Source organism: Cyprinus carpio, chromosome A24 (genome assembly GCF_018340385.1).
Source record: "Cyprinus carpio isolate SPL01 chromosome A24, ASM1834038v1, whole genome shotgun sequence".
In the NCBI taxonomy this organism is placed as follows: Eukaryota; Metazoa; Chordata; class Actinopteri; order Cypriniformes; family Cyprinidae; genus Cyprinus; species Cyprinus carpio.
Window position 1 is genome coordinate 21,977,375 of NC_056595.1, and position 20,111 is coordinate 21,997,485.

At 35.4% G+C, this 20,111-nt stretch overlaps 2 protein-coding genes across 4 annotated transcripts; both read left to right on the top strand.

Annotated features, from left to right (window-relative positions):
• Positions 1-242: 242 nt before the first annotated feature.
• grnb (granulin b) lies at positions 243-10,077 on the top strand. 2 transcript variants are annotated; one of them, XR_002011068.2, is made up of 17 exons: positions 243-323; positions 672-751; positions 1,304-1,447; positions 2,944-3,066; positions 3,165-3,263; positions 3,466-3,616; positions 4,748-4,783; positions 4,921-5,012; positions 5,154-5,292; positions 5,476-5,573; positions 5,731-5,967; positions 6,632-6,874; positions 7,328-7,576; positions 8,249-8,497; positions 8,609-8,845; positions 9,492-9,655; positions 9,706-10,077. XR_002011068.2 is itself a non-coding variant. In XM_042714690.1 (16 exons), exons 2-16 carry the CDS (start codon positions 749-751, stop codon positions 9,603-9,605), a joined length of 2,214 nt encoding a protein of 737 aa, XP_042570624.1. In that variant the 5' UTR covers positions 243-323; positions 672-748; the 3' UTR covers positions 9,606-10,077. The 2 variants fall into 2 exon arrangements, 1 of the variants encoding a protein (XP_042570624.1); XM_042714690.1 differs by having other exon boundaries at positions 9,492-10,077.
• Positions 10,078-10,903: 826 nt separating this feature from the next.
• Positions 10,904-20,058, top strand: LOC109049465. 2 transcript variants are annotated; one of them, XM_042714689.1, is made up of 15 exons: positions 10,904-11,214; positions 12,461-12,636; positions 13,652-13,721; positions 13,822-14,932; positions 15,528-15,662; positions 15,798-15,927; positions 16,002-16,130; positions 16,228-16,332; positions 16,435-16,598; positions 16,752-16,902; positions 17,351-18,064; positions 18,926-19,017; positions 19,104-19,218; positions 19,294-19,400; positions 19,480-20,058. In XM_042714689.1, the coding sequence occupies exons 2-15, from the start codon at positions 12,477-12,479 to the stop codon at positions 19,690-19,692; spliced, it is 3,396 nt and encodes a 1,131-aa protein (XP_042570623.1). In that variant the 5' UTR covers positions 10,904-11,214; positions 12,461-12,476; the 3' UTR covers positions 19,693-20,058. The 2 variants fall into 2 exon arrangements, with proteins under 2 accessions (XP_042570623.1, XP_042570622.1); XM_042714688.1 differs by having other exon boundaries at positions 10,905-11,159.
• The last annotated feature ends 53 nt before the right edge of the window (positions 20,059-20,111 follow it).

Here is a 20,111-nt window from a genome sequence, read left to right on the forward strand (position 1 = left end):
CCACCTACCGTTCGTTCGTCACGAGGCACACGTTCATCTGTTTATTTCTCACGAATTTACCGTTATATGAAACGAGTGAGATAATTATTATGATTAATTAGTCATAATAATTAACACTAATTAATATAATCTCTGTTGGTGTTGTTCAAGTTATTTATTTTGACTAATAATAAAAGACAAACAAGCAGGAGAGTCATATGACATGCTCGGGTCACGTGATAAAATGACTGACAAATAAAGTCAAACTCAGCAGAAAACAGCGTTATTTCGACTTCAGCGGGTCAGTTTTTGCACTGATATCCTCTCCGGCCTCGTGAAAAACGGGAAGTGCTTGCTCTTTATACTAATGTCATTCTGTTTTCTTTAATAAAACAAGTCTTTGTTTAGGGTTTATTCCGGACGCTCACTCGCTTCCGTCGGAAACAATGAGAAAACAACGTTACATTGTAACAGCAGTTTGGTTTCAGACATTTCAAAAACTAAAACATGCTTTCTTCTTTTCAAAGACAGGCTTTAAACATTATACATTTGACTTTTCATAAATTAGAAACAAATACAATCAAATAGAGTTGCCTTTTTTTTTGCCATAAAGAGATTCGCCTACAAATGGTGTTTAGTTCATCTGATCAATAATGTGATTTATTTATGCATTTTAATGTTTTGTGTTACAGCGCAAGAAAATCGTGCATGGGTTTGCATGTGAAAATTTGAAGTGCATAAGTTTTGTGGATCAGCAATCACACACACAATGGTGAGTAGTGTGTAGTAGTTCTCTAATTCTTCCTTAAAATATGATTAAAACATTATATGAAATCAAACAGTGTTTTAACTATGTCTGCACAGACATAGTCTTCAGTAAGTCTAAAGTCTGCTGAAGCAATTGTTCATCAACCAGGCTTGACCTCGATATGTCACGAGATTGTCAGCAGTGTTTAGCATTGTTGTATTGCTAAATAAATTAACTAATTGGGAAATGTACGTCTTTAAGAAACTCTTGTTCAAATGTTGTAATCCACTTTTGTCTGACTAAGACACTCAGGCGTGTGGAATGTGAATGCAGTTTTCTCTACATTCGACCAGACATTCCTCAATGATCTTTATGTATCATAACTTGAATTGATTTATATTGATTATTTAAAGTGTTTGCAAACCGTTGTAAGTAATCAGCCTCGAGCCTCTGGAGTTTTGTGCTACTACACAGGCGTTTTCTCTGACAGTCTTTGATTAAGAGGATAATGAAAACTGTGTCATGTAAACACAGAATCAAATGGTGTTTGGTTCACACACATTTCTTGTTTTTCAGGTGCGTGCGGGTGTCGTGGTGTTGTTTTGTGTGTGTCTGAATGTGTGTGGTGCTCTGATTTGTCCTGATGGAGGGATGTGTGAAGATGGAAACACCTGCTGTCAAACTCCGTCAGGAAGATACGGCTGCTGCCCGCTACCCAACGTATGTGTGTATCGTAGTTACACTACTGTACATAAGTTTAAAAAAAGTTCTCTTCCGCTCACCAAGGCTGCATTTATTTGATTAAAAAATACAGTAAAGTTGTGAAATATTACGATTTAAAATCTATTTCCTATTTTAAAAATATATGAAGATGTACAGTAATTTATTCCTGTGAATTTTTTTTTCAGCATCTTTACTCTAGTCTTTAGTGTCACATGATCCTTCAGAAATCATTCTAATATGATAATTTGCTGCTCAAGAAACATTTTTTATTATCATCAGTGTTAAAAACAGTTGTGTTGCTTAATTTTTTTTGTTGAAACCCTGATACATATTTTCAGGATTCTTTAATGAATAGAAAGTTTAAAAAACAGCATTTATTTGAAATATCTTTTGCAGCATTAATGTCTTTACAGTCACTTTTGATCAGTTTAATGCGTCCTTGCTAAATAAGTTTGACAAAAATCTTACCAGTAATGGTAATGATTTACTCTGTTCCTTTTATGACCTTATTTAATGTGTGCTTTATTGAAAGGATATTTCAGCCAAATAGTTCTGCCTTAAATGACTTTTTCATTCTGAACACAAAAGTTACTTGAATAAAAAAAATTTGTGTTCCATTTAGTATATAGAAATTTGGGGATTTTTTTTTTTCTGTGTGAACTATTCTGTTAAAGGAGTAGTTCTACCAAAAATTTAAATTTGCTCAAAATGTACTAGCCTTCAGGCCATCCAGATCTGGAGGAATTTAACACTCTGTCACTTTAATGGATCCTCTGCAGTGAATGGGTGCCGTCAGAATGAGAGTCCAAACAGCTGATAAAAACATCACAATAATCTACAAGTAATCCTCTCCACTCAAGTCCTTCAGTTAACATCTTGTGAAGTGAAAAGCTGTAAGAAACCATCCATCATTGAGACATTTTTAAATTCAAACTGTTGCTTCTGGCTAAAATATAAGTCCTCTGTTCATAATATTGCTTTCTTCAGTGGAAAAGTCACCCCATCTTTATCAGGAGAGAAAAATGCACTGATCAAGCACCTTTTACAAGCGAAAAGAGTTCAAAACTATTCTAAACCGATATGTGGGTGGATTTTGATATTAGAAGACAGCAGGGGATGGACTTTTTCACTGGAGGAAGCTGTATTATGGATTATGGACTCATATTTTACCCAGAAGCGACAGTTTAAAGTTAAAATGTCCTCCACAAGATTAATTGCCGGACTGGATTGGTGTGGATTACTTGTGATGCTTTAATCAGCTGTTTGGACTCTCATTCTAACGGCACCCATTCACCGCTGAGGATCCATTGGTGAGCAAGTGATGACATGATAAATTTCTCCAAATCTGTTCCCATGAAGAAACAAACTCATATACATCTTGGTTGGCCTGAGGGCAAGTACATTTTCATTTTTGGGTGAACTATTCTTTTAAGCACGGTTAACAAAGTGCACATTCATATCAAATGACTCATGTTTTGTATGTGTGTTTGTAGGCAGAGTGCTGCTCCGATCACTTGCATTGCTGTTATCAGGGCACTCTGTGCGACCTGGTGCACTCCAAGTGTGTGAACAAGACACACATTTTAGACTGGGTGGAAAAAGTCACCACAAAGCCGGTAACACACATACCTGCACAGCCACAAATCCAGATAAGGCTTGAGTAAATATTCAGCATTTAAATAAAGCTCTCTATTTTTTTTATTTTTATTTTTAGCAAGCAGTAATTTGTCCAGATCAGGAGTCTGAGTGTCCCGATGACACCACCTGCTGCCAGATGCCTGATGGGAGCTGGGGCTGCTGTCCTATGAAAAATGTATAGCACCTGTTGGACCATATTTCTGTTCAGGGATGCATTTCCCAAAAAGCATCATAAGCCTAAGTTGTCACTTATGGAGCTACGATCAACTTGGGCTTATGATGGTTTTGGGAAACGCAGCCCTGGAATGTTGTTACAGGTATGTGGTAATGTTTACATTTGTCTTTCTCTCTCTTTGTGTGTGTGTGTGTGTGTTTAGGCCGTGTGCTGTGAAGATAAGAGACACTGCTGTCCTCAGGGAACTAAATGTGACCTTGAGCATTCAATGTGTGTGTCAGCAACATACGGACCCTCCCCGCTCTGGAGGAAGTTCGCTGCCCGTCGCAGGAAACCATCAGAGAGGACAGCAGGTATAGAGGACAGTTTCTCAGTTTTACATTTCATTAGCATTAAATTGCATTATGGCCAACTTAAAGGGTTAGTTCACCCAAAAATTTAAATGATGTCACTAATGACTCACCCTCATGTCGTTCCAAACCTGTAAGACCTCCGTTCATCTTCAGAACACAGTTTAAGATATTTTAGATTTAGTCCAAGAGCTTTCTGACCCTCCATTGAAAATGTACACTGTCCACGTCCAGAAAGGTAATAAAAATATCATCAACGTAGTCCATGTGACATCAGAAGGTCAGTTAGAATTTGTTGAAGCATCGAAAATACATTTTGGTCCAAAAATAACAAATTATGATTTTATTCAGCATTGTCTTCTCTTCCGGGTCTGTTGTGAGTCATTAATGACATAATTAAATTTTTTGGGTGAACTAACCCTTTAATGCTGTTATAAGCATAATACACTCTTGTTCAAAAGTTTGGGGTCGGTGAGATTAAATTTTTTCATGTTTATGGAAGAAGTCTCTTATGCTCACCAAGGCTGCATTTATATGACCAAAATGCACTAAAAACAGTAATATTTGGAATATTATTACAGTTTAAAATATCTGTTTTCTATTTGAATATATTGTAAAATGTAATTTATTTCTGTGATGCGCAGCTGAATATTCAGCATCATTATTCCAGTCTTCAGTGTCACATGATCCTTCAGAAATCATTCTAATGCTGATTTACTGCTCAAGAAACATTTATGATTATTATCATTGTTAAAACAGTTGTTATGCTTCATATTTTTGGGGAAACTGTGACCGTTTTTTTTTTTTTCAGGATTCTTTGATCAATAGAAAGTTCAAAAGAACAGCATTTATTTGAAATAGAAATCTTTTATTATAAATGTCATTACTATCTCTTTGGATCAATTTAATGCAGTCTTGCTGAATAGAATAGTATTAATTTCTTTCATCATCTTACTAATCCTAACCTTTTTAACAGTAGTGTATATATTAGTCATATTTGTTCACTGGAGCAAAAAAATTTATAATATTTCATAAAATGACTTCAAGTTCTTTATATGAATTAATAGAATATCACTGCTTTAAATTTGCTTGTTATTTTCACACTATCTGATTATGGGTGTTATGATATTGCAGTTGTTCCATCTACAGACTCCAGTGATATTAGAAATGGTAAGACTCTCCAAAACCTGCAGTTGTTTTGGTCCGTAAGCCCTATTTGATCTATTATTTATTTCTATATACATTATTCATCAAGTGTCTTTGTTGAAACTGACACCTCTGGATTCTGTGTGCGTGTATGTGGTCAGTGATTTGTCCAGATAAGATTTCCACATGTCCGGATGATACAACGTGCTGTAAACTAGAGACCGGAAGTTACGGATGCTGCCCGATGCCAAAGGTGCTTCACATTTGTCTGCATGTATATTTAATCATTTCTCTGTAGGTTTTCTAAGTTGTATTTTATGGTCACCCTGTGGTTTGCGTGTATTTTACTCTCTCTGAGATTGAGTTAACAAGCATAAATGTGTTTTTACTGTAGGCTGTGTGTTGTTCTGATCATTTGCACTGCTGCCCAGAGGCCACGACTTGTGACCCTGTCCATAGTATGTGTGTGTCAGCCAATGGTGTCATGGTAAAAATGGCCTCTAAGATCCCAGCCACTTCCCTGAAGCAGGAAGGTAAACGTCCATTTATTTTTATCTGCAGTTAAGAGTTTTTCACTTTGTATTTGTTGTTGATCCTCATAGCACAGACCATTCTGTATCGCGAGATCCATCATGAAATTTGTTGAAATTTCAAGTTTTGCCTTCTTGGTTCGATGTAGAATATGCATCAGTTTTTATCGGTCTTTCTGTCTGCAGAAAAACTAGTTCCCTGTAATGAAACGGTAGCGTGTGCTAGCGGTACCACCTGCTGCAAAACACAAGAAGGCACCTGGGCTTGCTGCCCTTTACTGAAGGTATTCATGTTGTCAGCTTTATTTCATAAACAGCTTTGGGTTGATTGTGGCCCATCTTTTATACATGTGAAAACCCAGCACCTAACAAAAGTTCATGAGATCAAATCTTCAATTTTTATTGGACGAAAACATTGAGTCATGTTGTCCTCACCTCCAGGCGGTGTGTTGTGAGGACCATGCCCACTGCTGTCCACAGGACACGGTGTGTAACCTCACGGCAGGCACCTGTGATGATCCTGCTGACCTTTCAGTGGCTGCACCCTGGATGGCAAAGGTGCCCACCTTTCCGATAGCTTCACCCAATCAGAAATGTGACGAGACGACTTCATGCCCCGATGGTTCTACTTGCTGCAGACTGTTATCTGAAAAATGGGGATGCTGCCCTCTGCCACAAGTAAACATTTTCTTTGCCTCATTTGAACATATACAGGCTAATTGGTAAAACTCTAATTAAAAATTTATATAAATGTATTATTTGTTTAAAAATGTAAAGTAAATGTTATTTTATATTCATTACATCTAATTTTATATCTTTTATATTTGTTAATTTTACATTTATTTTTTCATCTTTGTTCATTTTTTTTTATATTTGTTTTTAAATCACATATTTATTTGTATTTTAAATTTCTTGTGTTATTTATGTCTTTATCAATTATTTTTTAATGTGACATTTATTTTGATTTATATTTAAAATAATAAACAATAAAATAAATATTTTCTATTTAATGTTTGTTTTAATTTACATTAAAAAAAAAAAATATATATATATATATATATATATATATATATATATATTGAATTTATTGTCATTTGTGTATATTTTTTTAATATAAATTATACAATAAAATATGTCTTATATTTAATGTTTTGTTACATTTTAAATGTGTAATTATTATTATTTTTAAAATATAATTTTATTTTTGTTTAATAATATTTATAATTTTTTCATTTATTTTTTGTCATTATGTATTATTTTATTTTTTATTTCATGTTTTTGTTTATCTTATTCATTTATTATATGCTAATTATTTATATTTTATATTTATTTTAATTTCTAGGCAGTGTGTTGTGAGGACCATCTCCATTGTTGTCCCCACGATACTGTGTGTAATCTGGCCGCCAGCACTTGTGACAGTTCCAACGATCAGGGTCCCCGTTTTTCTGTGCCTTTGGTGAAGAAGACTGCTGCAGTGACCCTGCCATCACAGAACCAAAACTGTGACGAGACATCGCTGTGTCCAGCTGGGACAACCTGCTGTAGACTAACCTCAGGGTCATGGGCCTGCTGTCCTATGCCACAGGTACAAACACATTTAGGGGTTTAGACTAGTATTTAGCATTTAGATACGATAAAGCACTGTATGCTTTTTTTTTTTTTTTTTTTTTTTTTTTTTTTTTTTTCTGAAAAATTTATATGAATGCTGATTGGCTGCGGTTGGTTTGAATGGCAAATGTAAGAGTTTATTCAACACTTATAAATATAGCCTAATTTATGTTCACATGTCTTTAAATTATATATGGGTTAATGTGTGCTGATATATATGGGTTAAAATACATGCATTTAAAATATATATTATAAATAAAATATAGCCTATAATATACACCACCATTCAAAAAAAAAAAAAAGGTCAATAAGATATATAAAAAAAATTTTTTTTTTTTTTTTTTTTTTTTTAATGGTTTTGAAACAAATGTCATTTATTTGATCAAAAAATGCAGAAATATATGCCTGTGTGGATAATTGAATATTGCAGGCCGTGTGCTGTGCCGATCAGGAGCATTGCTGTCCACAGGGCTACAAGTGTGACTTGACTCTCAAAACCTGTGTGCTTCCTGGCCTTCCCAGCATGCCCTGGTTCAGGAAACAGTCTGCGCAGAAGCAGTCTGATGATCATACTCCAGTGGACAGACGCATGTGTGACAATAAAACCAGCTGTCCAGAAGATGATACATGCTGCTTTATGCACAACCTCGGCAAGTGGGGCTGCTGTCCTCTGCCAAAGGTCAGACATGCAAACATTAGAGTATATAATATTAAACCATTCACTATTTGATACAATGTAAATGCCACATGTCAGCCTTAAATGATCACGAATGAGTCAACTCAGAGTTATAGATACTACAGTATATTTTGTTTTATTTGTTATATTATGGTTAATAGCTATTTGGTTTATTTATTTATTTATTTATTTATACATTTTTAGTTGTTTTGTATAGTTTTTTTTTTATTTTGTTGTTATTTGTTATTTTATAGTTATTTATTCTTTGTTTGTTTAGCTATTTTCTTTATTTAATAGTTAATTTTAATTTGTTATTTTATAGTTATTTAAATTAGTTATTTAATTGAATTGTTTTGTTTTTAAGTAATTTAATCATTTTATTTACTTTTATTTTATAGTTATTAGAAATTTTTTATATTTAGCTATTTATTAAAGTTATTGGTTATTTTGTTTTATTTATATTTATTTGTTCGCTTGGAAAAAAATGTATTTTGCATTTTAATCAAAGATGATGACTGCTGAATTCAGCATGCAACATCATGTAGCATACTGCCATTTTATTTTTTTTTTATTTATTTTTTCCTCTATTGAGTAATGTTTTTCATACAATACAATAGTAGGCAGTGTACTCCATAATGAAAACAAGTCTTACACTGTCGTTTCCTCTCTTTTAAGGCGGTGTGTTGTAAGGATGGAGATCACTGCTGTCCTAGCGGCTACAAGTGTAATGAGAAGAAAACGACCTGCACTAAAGCCTACCATGAGATCCCCTGGTACACAAAACAAGAGGCCAGGGTCGTGAAGGGGTCCGAGGTGCTGTTTGGAGATGAAGATGTGAAGTGCGACTCGACGACCAGTTGTGCATCTGGTTCTACCTGTTGTAAATTACCCACAGGGCAGTGGGGCTGTTGCCCTCTTGTCAATGTAAGTCTTTTGGTTATGCAGTTTATTTTATCCCTGCATGTCATGCAGAAGTTATTTTTCCCACTTGTTTGAGTAGCTCAGGGTTTGTTGTCATGTGTTTTCTCTCTGCAGGCGGTGTGTTGTGAGGATCACGAGCACTGCTGTCCACAGGGCTACACCTGCAACCTCGAATTTGGAACCTGCATTAAACCGTCCGATTCGCACAGTGTTCCTCTGACACGATTGCAAACACACACTGACATGTGTTCAGAAGAGGAGGTGCAGTGTGACGCGTCGACACGCTGCTTAAAGACACAGAGCTGCTGTAGACTATCAGACTCCACATGGGCCTGCTGTCCATATAAAGAGGTAACAGAAAACAGGGCTGCCACGTATAGACTGGATCATGATTATTTTTCTGTGATGTCTGATATTATTAGTGGTGCTTGCCAAAGGAAGCATCACTATCACTGTTACTTTGTTTTAGTTCTTTATTTGTGTACTGAAATTATTTATTTAACATTTTATGTTTACTGTAATAAATGGCGGTGTGTATATTTAATTTTGTTTACTCAAATAACATTTGGTTTATCATTTTATTTATTTTTATGAAGTGTGACCATTAATTTATATCTTATTTTGTTTTTCTATTTGTTTACGGAGTTAACATTTTAATTTATTTTGAATTTCTTGTTTACAAAAAATATTTTGCATTGAGCATGCTCATTTATTTATGTATTGCTTTTATTTAATGTTTTAATTTGTTTGTTTACTAAAACGTACCTATTTATTTATTTATTTATTTATTTATTTTGTTAGTTATTTATATTTTTAGTATGCTTACTGAAATTTCTGTATTTATGTAATTATCACGTGTTCATTGAATTTTACACTTATTTTTATTTGTGTTTAAAGAATATTGCATACATTCATGAAGTGAAATCATTAATACTGATAGCAGTCTTGACTAAAACATGCGGACACTAAACTGATTGTTGCACTTCTTTTTTTGTAGGCAGTATGCTGTGAAGACATGAAGCACTGTTGCCCTGTGGGATACAAATGTGACCCTGAAGTCCAAGGCTGCACTAAAGCATCCACATCCATGTGGTGGGAGGATACACTTTAAATGGAAAAACCAAAGACTGACACTGAACCACAACACAAATATACATCCATACACACACACACACACACACACACACACACACACACACACACACACACACACACACACACACTTGAGAGCTTCGACACGCTACGTGTTGCATAAAGCATTGATGCCCTCTTCAGACAAGGGACTATGCATCTAGCGTTTTTTTTTTTTTTTTTTTTTTTTTTTTTTTTTTTTTTATATTTAGCTTTCACTACAATAAAAACAAGTAGAGCCTTATATTTGAGCAGGATACACTGAGAGACTTTAGTTTTTGATTTAAATCAATTTTGTTGAAAGGAAACCAGGGCATATTTCAAATGCTAGTATTTCATTTTAAAGGCTGAAGTTTTGTGTTTAAAGATATCTAGAGTGACTATAGAAGTGATTTTAGCAGAACTGTTGTTTCCCCAAAACATTGAAATGAAAATTAAAGGCTAAATGATGACCTTATAATGACAAATGTTAGTAGGATGTTGATTTGATGTATTTTGAATACCATTATTCCAATGCTATACACCAACCGTATTTCCCTAAGTGAGATTCAAAACTGAATGTATGACCAGTGAACTTGACCGGGAACATTTATAAGTATTAGTAACCGCAAATGCAGTAGACATTAATGGGTGTCGCCAACCATTTAACCCTATATTTTATTTAGAGGCTGTTGCATGTAGGGTTAATTCAACTTTGTCAGACAATTATTTTCTTTTTTTCTTTTTTTTTAATAAATATATATTGAAAGTGTCTGTGTGCCTTTTTAAAAATCTTTTGAAGGACTGAAAGCATTTCTATTCAAATTCAAGTGTCATTCTCAGCATTTGCTTTAGCTGCTTTAGTGTTTTGTCTATTTTTGCCTTGTCTTATTATTTACCGAAGGGTGAAGTGAGTCTAGTTATTGATTACCTGTGACCAATTGAGAGTTGATTTAATCTTTTTTTTTTTTTTCTGTTATTTGTTGAAGTGGATTTGTTTGTTTGTCTTTGGTTAATTATACCGGAAAAAAACACTGAAATTAAATACTTTTGAAATAGATGACATGTTGACTCATTCATGTCTCATCAGACTGTTTTGATAAACTCTGTCTGGTTTCCATGGCACATGTTGGCAGATCCATTTTGGCAATGCAATTTAATTTAAAAATTTTTGTAAACAATTCATGTGGTTTAATTTTTTTTAACTATCGGAGCAAAAATATCCTGTAAGGCTGTTGAATGGTAAACACAGAATAAAAATATCCTAAAAGATGGAAAAGTTTGGTCTGTTTTTGTCTTTTAAGAAAGCATGTAAATGTGTTTGGCCAATCACAGGCTGACACAGATATTCCAGATGGCTGCTGCTTGATGGACTCATGTTTCACAGCTCGCCTTGAGTCTCAGACCGACTGAAACACTGTTACCATTCAGCTGAAGCCACACAAGAGCTTAAAATATCTCCATTAGCCCAGTGTGTTTGACTCGAGGAAGAAAACAAGATTGCTTTGGAGAAAGTTTGCAGATTTCCTGAAGCCTATCCTGGCTATTTCTTGTGGTATGTTGACATTTTGTGACACAACACCTGACCGGAACAGCTTTAGTATGGGACTGTAAGTTGAACTAAAGCAAGTGGGTTTGTAAAAATAGATAGTGACTAAATACAAATGCATGTATGGGGTTATACTACCATTCAAAAGTTTGGGGTTGGTAAGTTCCTTATGCTCACCTGTGTTTATATGATTTAAAAAAATACAGCAAAAAACTGTAAAAATGTAAAATATTATTACAGTTTAAAATGTGTTTTCTTTTTGAATTTCTTTTAAAATGTAGTTTAATCCCATGATGCAAAACTGATCTTTCAGCATAATTTTTCCAGTCTTCAGTGTCACATGATCCTTCAGAAATCCTTCATATTTTTGTGGAAAGGATTCTTTGATGAATAGAAAGTAAAACAAAAATAATTATTTGTAATGAAAATCATATTCGTAACATTATAAATGGCTTTACTGTCACTTTTGATCAATTTAATGCATCATTGCTGAATAAAAGTATTAATTTAAATAAAAAAATACTAATTATTTGTTTTCAGTGTTATTTAAAATTATTTATATACTATTATATTAATTATTTTGAATTTTGAATATGTGAATTATTTTGAGTCATTTTAGTTTTGAGTTTTAGTAATTATGTGCTGTAGTCATTTTTATTTTTAGTATTTAATATATTTTTTTTAAATCCTATTTATTTTTATTTCAGTTGCAGTTATCAAAATGTAGTTCATAATTATTTTTTGTCACTTTTGACCAATTTAATTAATTCATGCTGAATAAAAATATACATTTTATCACAAAAAATTATAATAAAATGAAATAAAATCTTACCAATCCCAGACTTTTGTTTAAATTGGTTCATAACTATCCTGAGTGTGTTGACTAGGTGTGAATGCTGTATGTAATAAAAGCACTCTGAGAATGTGTGATTATATTAAGGTATTGAAGGAGCTCAATCACTATATGTCTGACGGTTTAACAACAGCAAAAAAAATCAAAATTCAAGATGGAGAAGGTAAAGAGACTGAAAAAAATTGCAAGAATGTTGGACTCTGATAAATGACCCGGTGTGAGAAAGTGTGAAAGGGTGAGAGCGGGACAGCTGAGGGGAAGCGGCAGACATGCAGCTTCAAATGTGCCAAAATGTCACTGCTATTAATACACCTCAGCAACTGCTCTCCAATCAACAGTGTGTGTGTACATCAGGAAGTGTGAGCAAAATGATGGCTTCAGGTTCCTCCCACCTAAAAAGCTTGGCATCTGCCCCAGTTATCTTACTGAGCTGCATTTCTGTTGATTTTTTTAGTTGAGAGGACAGAGGAATGGTCATACAGACCATGTCTGACTCCAGCAGGCTTACTGAGGTGTCTACACCAGCAGACAAAGAGTTTGGAGAGGAGCCTGATCTCCAGCCAAGAGCTCTGGAGGAACCTCAGGCGGCGGGTTCAGAAGACACTGGAATATCAGACGTCATGTTGAGGGGTGAGAGAGGACAGCCGCTTTAGAGGTTAATGAGTTCAAGAGAGGAAGTCAATCACTTTTCAGACAGTAGGAGATCTACAGTCTTAGAAATGAAGGTTCTTTAGTCGTTCTTGGCAGGAACTTCCTACCAAGAATCAACTAGATGGCTATGTATGTGTTTTTTTTTTTTGGAGATTAATAAAGTTCTTGATGTTACATTATAGGTTAATCAGATCGGCATATCGTAATAACAGGGTACTGCCTTTGCTATTTTAGTATTATATATTTGCATAGTTTTATAATATACTAACATTTTAATTATAATTTTTAAATGTTCAGTTTTCATTTCAATTTCAGTTAACATTTTTGTAATTTTGGAATGTTAGGCGCTTTTATCATTTTTATTAGTTGCTTTTTATTATTTCTATTTAGCTTTAATTTTTTTATGTAATTTTAGTTCTTCAAAAACTTAAACTTAGTTATAGACTTAAAAATAACTTAAACCTATTACTATATTTTATAATACATTTATTTTTTAATTTGTTTAATTTTTTGTAATTTTGTTTCATGCCTTTATCATTTTGTATTCATTTTTTATTTTTCTGTTTTCAGTACTTTTCAGCGCTTTTATATATATATTTTTTAATTAAATTTTTTACATTTTCAGTTTTCATTTTAATTTCAATTTAGTTTGTTTTAATCATTTTGTTATGTGCTTTTGCAATTTTTATTTTTATTAGTTTTTATTTTAGTAATTCTCAAAAACGTAAACTTTTTTATATAAATTTAAAAACAGAAACGTGTTTAATTTCAGTTAGTTGCCAAGACAACATTTAATTTTTTTTTTTTATCTAACATTTTATTTCATTTTATTTCAGCTTTATTTCAATTAACAAAAAACATTTTTATTTTCTGGTTTTATGAGAGAATGTGCATTGTTTAAATGACAGTAAAGATAGGGAAAATACTGTAGTTTGTAGATTTAGTTTATGTTTTAATATATATGTTTTAAGTGATGTTGTAAATGTATTTTCAGCTGAGGAATATCAAACGTATGACTTTACAAGATTAGAAGACAACAACATCCAGTCATGCATCAGCAACAGGTTTACACAATGTGATTCTTTCCATTTACTTTTATTTAAATTACAGGTTAATGGATCCATTAATCCATTTAACTGCTTTGTTTTCCACGGTAATTCATAGGTCAGGTGTGTCATTCCCTTCAAGCGAGAGAGAGAAAACATCTACAGCTTGCTGCCTCAGAAAACGTCACAGGAAACACCAAACAGAGATTAAAGACACGAGGAAAATGAGGGGGACGTGTAGAAAAGACAGAGCAAGAACCAGAAGAAATGCTCCATTACTTTCTGACCAGAAGACCAGCGGCTCCTCAAGATGCTCCAAACCAAGCACTGAAGATCAAGACAAGTTCTCCTCGACACCAGAGCAATTGTCCCGGCCTCAGCAGGTCACTCCAGATCTCCATCTGTGGGATTGTCCTCAAGATGTTTCCCATCTATGCCTTCAAAAGCTGGAGGTCGACTTCCCTTCGACCTTTGAGTCTCGCAGTTTGAGATCTGACGGTGTGGAACCAAACTTTGACTCTGAGTTTGCATATATCTATGCTGAGAGCATCAAAGGATGTGACTCTACTTGTTGCACGAATCCAGGAGAATGTAATACCCACAATCCTCCTGTCAAAACTGATACAAGCACTGAAAGAGACCTTGAATCTGTCTGGAACAGCTGTGAGGAAGAATCTGAAGACTCAGATTGTGATTTATATATGTTTGCTTGCAGTATAGCAGCTACTGCAGGTTCCAGGTTGAACGCTGACCGCTTTGGCTCTTTACTAGATGATTTTGACTCGACTTGTATTTATACAGACTGGGAAAGGAGACCCGGCAGTAATGAAACCGACCAGGGTTACAGTCCAGCTGAAGCGGAGTGGAGCTCTGACAGTTCATGTTACACTGCCGACTGTGACTCTTACTGTACCACAGACAGACAAACCAGCAGCTCGGATTCAGACGGCTGCCGTTTAGAGGCTCTCAGTGACATAAAATGTCCTGAAGTGTTTTTGCCAGGATCTGAAGGTTGCTGTGATGCAGCTGAAGCCGTCTGCAGAGACACAGTGAGCGATCCCGAGTCTTTTTGCTCCAGACGGGATACAGGTGAACTGTGCGGTGTCGTGACTCAAATGGACCGACAGCATTTCTCTGAATTTTTCTGTGAGATGATTAAAGAAGTGACGCAGGAGAAAGACACGGAGAAAATGAATGTAAACGAGGGGTTTCTGTTCCACCCTAAGAAGGTGTGTGACTAAAGTCATTTATGCAGATTGACAACAAACAAGAAATATATGTATATGTATATATATATTAATATGTGTAAATAAAGTGGGCAAAATAATAAGATATTGCCTGATATTGGATATTTAATTGTTCATGCTAATTTACCATATTTTTACATTTAGATAACCTTTGCCATATGATGTTTTTAATGCTTATTTTTAATTTAGACAACCCATACAGCAAAAAAACATATTTTCAAATATGTTTAAATGTTTCAAACTATGCAAAAAATATAGTGCTAATATACTGCCTATATATATATATATATATATATATATATATATATATATATATATATATATATATATATATATATAATAATAACATATTTACGTAAATATATTCTTACAGATTTGTGTGTGTGTGTGTATATATATATATATATATATATATATATATATATATATATATATATATATATATATATATATATATATATATATATATCTTAGGCAGATATATATATATATTATCTTAGGCAGATAAACCTTTTAATGTATATTTCCAATAGACTCATAATTTACTGCAGTTTTAATGGTGCACATCATTTCTTAGTTCCTTCAGGTGAAGAACTCAGAATATCGAGAGGGTCGTGAATATTCATTTCTCCGTCACATTCAAAATGGCTCATATGGAGACGTCTTCAGCATTCGGGACAAACAAACAGGATTTACATGTGCTGCCAAAAAGGTGAATATCCATTTCTTATCCAGTTAAGCCGAATATTCTTGCATGCACTATTTTTTGGACAAAGTTACTGAATGTGAGAACCTGTGACTCTCTGATTATGTCCTAACTGATCCAATGCACTGCTCTCTTGTGAAGATTCCCCTTTGTAGTTTTAGGTGGGAGGAAGTGGAAACATGGAGTAGGATGGAGTCTCCTCGTGTCCTCCAGCTGTATGGGGCCGTGAAAGAGGGGCCCAATGTGATTCTCTTCATGGACCTGAAAACAGGTGATTGCTTCAACCAATGAATGCCTCCGAAAGCAGTCAAGTCATATCTGATTCACTAAATTCTCTCTTTTCAGGTTCTTTAGCTCAGTTGCTGAGAGTGAAGGGTTGTCTGTCTGAAGAACTGGCTCTGTATTATCATTCTCAGGTCCTGCAGGCTCTCCAGCACCTGCACAGCAGACGCGTTGTACACCTGGATGTCAAAGGTCAGCAACACAGTCATGGATTTTCATCACAAAAAAAAAAAAAAATAACTGATTGTGCCCTGATATCATTCATGATGTGTTGATTTTATGTGTGTAGTTGACAACGTGTTGCTGTCTGAGGATGGCAGACAGTGTTTTCTGTGTGATTTTGGACTCTCTGAGACACTCAATCAGGGTGGATACAGCACCAAAACCTTCAGAGGTGACTATACAGACACACACACACACACACACACATACACACACCAGCATGCATGCCTACTCTGAAGTGTGATTTATAATGTGTGTGGTACTGTATGTGCAGGGAGCATTCTGCGTGGCACAGAGTCTCATATGCCGCCGGAGGTGGCGAGGGGGGATCCTCGCTCTGCTAAAGCTGACATCTGGAGCAGCTGCTGTATGTTACTGCACATGCTCAACGGACACCAGCCCTGGACGCGATACTATCCTCATCCACTCTATCTGAAGGTGAAGTGAGCATGCAGTTGTCACTTTAGACGCACTATCAGTCAAAAGTGTAACACACCTACTCTTCTTGTTTATTAGTACTGTTTTATGAATAGAACTGCTTTTGATTCTACATGTCTACTGTGTATGAAACTGTTGTGCTATGATCGTCAGATTGTGAGTGAGCCGCCTCCTTTATGGGAGATTCCACCTGACTGTGACCCGCTGACCTGTGATGTCATCAAAGGGGGACTGGTTAAGGAGCCGCGAGAGAGACATTCGGCATCAGAACTGCTGCAAAAGACCGTGAAAGCCCTCAGAACAGGTACAAACTGTTTAAAAATTTGATGAAATGTGTATAACATTAGTAATTCTAATGTCAATACAGTAGAAATGGTAATATTGTAAAACATTACAATTTAAAATGACTGTTTTCTATTTAAAGATTTTTTATGTCATTTGCAAAGCTGAATTTTCAGCATCATTACTCCAGTCTTCAGTGTCACATGACCCTTCAGAAATCATTCTAATATGCTGATTTGCTGCTCAAGAAACATTTCTGATTCTTATCAACAGTTCTGTAATATGTTTTTGTAAAAACCGTGATACATTTTTTTCAGTATATTTTGATAAATCGAAAGTTCAAAATAACATTATAATAGCTTTACTGTCACTTTTGATAAATTTAGTGCTTCCTTGCTAAAATAACTATTGATTTAAAAATCATACTGACCTCAAACTTACATTAAACTCTTGACTTCATGCGTATTTAGTATGTGGGCTCTCTGGTTCTGAGGAACCATCTAAGCAATATTCAGCACCTGTACTCGAGGACTGCCCGAATGTGAACTTGCATGAGACACCTGTCCTATCCATCGTGGAATCTCCAGTGAAAACACATCCTCAAAGCTTCCCAGAAGACCTCTCAGCACCCACAATTCACTGGGTGAGCACATGGAGACAGACGGCACCAAACGAGGATGATTCTGACTCTACGACGGAGGAGAGCGAGTGGGATGAAGATGCAGATATCAACAAACTAAAAAGAGACAAGATGAGCAGCTGGATGGACAGATACTGGGGTGAAGAGGAAGATAATGAGAAACAAATCTGTTCAGAAGATGACAGAGAGCTCGAATCTGATGAAGACACACCGCAGATCAATGAAATTGTCAACGCAACAGATGCTGAAGAAAGCAAAACCGTTTATTTCACTGAAAAAAGAGTTGTGTTTGGGGGATGCGGTGAATATGACAGAAGTCTTTTAGAAGAATCAGAGAGCTGGGATGGAGAGATCCGAAGCGTTGTGGATGATGAAGAAGTAGAGAGTGATTTGGAGAGTCTTCGAGAGCTTGCCAGCGATTGTGCTCAGGAGTGGGAACCGTTTCTACAGCTCCAGACACTGTATTGCCCGAAAGAAGCTCAACTGCAGAGCGAAGACAGCTATTCGGAGTCTGAAGAAGAGTCGGTCATGCTGAGGAAGAGTGGTGAGTTTTTGAGTGTTGTGTTTGAGCTTGATTTGATTCAGACAACATTTCTGTCAGTTACTTCTTTGATTTCTTTATTTTATGGCTTGCAGTAGAGAATGAATTTGCTTTTCTTTTCCAAGTGTATATTCCAAGTCTTCTAAAGCCACACCTTAGTTTGAAACATGCAACAGTTTTTGATTGGATATCGAGATGGGGGCGTGGCACTCAAAAATGAATTAAGTAGATTGTGGAGGGGCGGGGTTTAAGCAGACAATATGATTGGAGAAATCCATCATACATCACCAGAGAGGTGTGTAAATAATGTTATCTGAGTAACTTGAGGAGCATGATTTTGCCACGTCGGATATGTTTATGGATCAATAACATTCTTTACTGGCATCTGTGCTCCCATGAGCAACCTTAAACATCTATGGAACATTTCCATTCCACAAAAGGTTCTTCATAGTGAAAAGTTCCTTAGTTCTTCACACTAAGAAAAAAAAAGTTATTTTAAGAACTGTTCAATTAATGGTTAAAGCTTTTTCTATGACATAGCTGTGAAAACCCCCTTTTGAAACCTTTATTTTGACAGTTCAACATTGCAATCTACCAGTCTGAGTCCACAGATAAGGAAAAAAGTAGGTTTAGGGTTAGGTGCTTGAATAGGTTCTTAATTTCCCTCTGATTCCTCAAGATTTTGCTTGTGATTTACATACACCTTTGCAGCATTTCTGTGTCTTAATCATTTTACGAAATGCATCAAACAGCAAATGTAGCTCAAAAGTTCTGATACAGAGTTCAAGTTGCATCAGAGTTATACAGAACTGAATGTCAAGCACTTTTATGCAACATTACTGAGTTCTTATTTGTTCTCCACAGAACAAAAAGACACAAGTTTACCTGATTCTCATGGACCGCAACCTCTCACCTGCACCAGCTTCTTTTACTCTGAGCAAGACCTTAGCGATGAGGTAAACCTGCAGACAGTATCATGTCAAGACTTTATGAAGGTTATTCTGCCAGAACATCAAATTAACCCAATGTTCTTGTTTTAAAGGACCCTGATGATTTGAGCTCGGGGGTCTTTTCCTCCTGTAGCACCACAGATGGCCATAGCTTCAATGTGGATTGGTCAGTATCAACTGACCAGACGCCGTCTTGCTACTTTGAAGGCAAGTTTAATCAGTATAGTGCAATTTCAGGTGCTTGTGTATGTGTTTGTGTGTATTGATTTGATTCGTGTGCAGGTCTTGGCGTGGATGTATGGGTGGAAGATGTAAGCGGAGAGAGTTTAAAGATCAGAGAGAGGCCACAGGTGAAAATCGGACACATTGCTGTGGGAATCAGTGAACAGGTGAGATTTCTCTTAAGATTTCATGTGAGAAGAGATTGTAAAACGGCGCATTAAAACAGTATTTATTCCTTTATCACAGATATCTCTGAGGACATTCAGTTTGGCCACCCTTGACGGGCGGCTGGTGTCTCCGGACACTGAAGTGTGCGAGTCGGGCATGTGGTTACAGTGCGTTCCTGCTCCCGACGGCAGTCTCAGCTGGGATTGGAGGGTCAGAGACGGAAAACTAGAGCTGCGAGAATATGATGAACATCCAGATACCTGCTCAACAGTGGCACTCGAGCAAAACTGACCATTACAAAAAAAACAGAAACTGAGTTTTATACGTCTCATTCCATTATTTTCCATGCTAACTTCATGCATTTGCTTAGTAATTTGTGTTTGATTAAATTTAAACATTTTCAAAATTGTCTCAGTTGATTAAGCTTAATCCTAAAGTGTCAAATTATACAATTATTTTGACGCAAATGTAAAGGTACATTGTAAATTTGTTGTGTTGATAGTTTTGTTAGGAAGACAACACTTAATTTCAGTGTTATACATAATATACACTGTATAAATACTTTTATATAAAATACATATATATATTGTGCATGAAAACAATTCAATGCTATGCAATGTAAACTAAGGCGTGTACAGTCGCTACAATAAATCGGAAGTTCTTACTTCCTCATTTCCCAAATCCAACCGGATTTGTCAATCATTCTGATT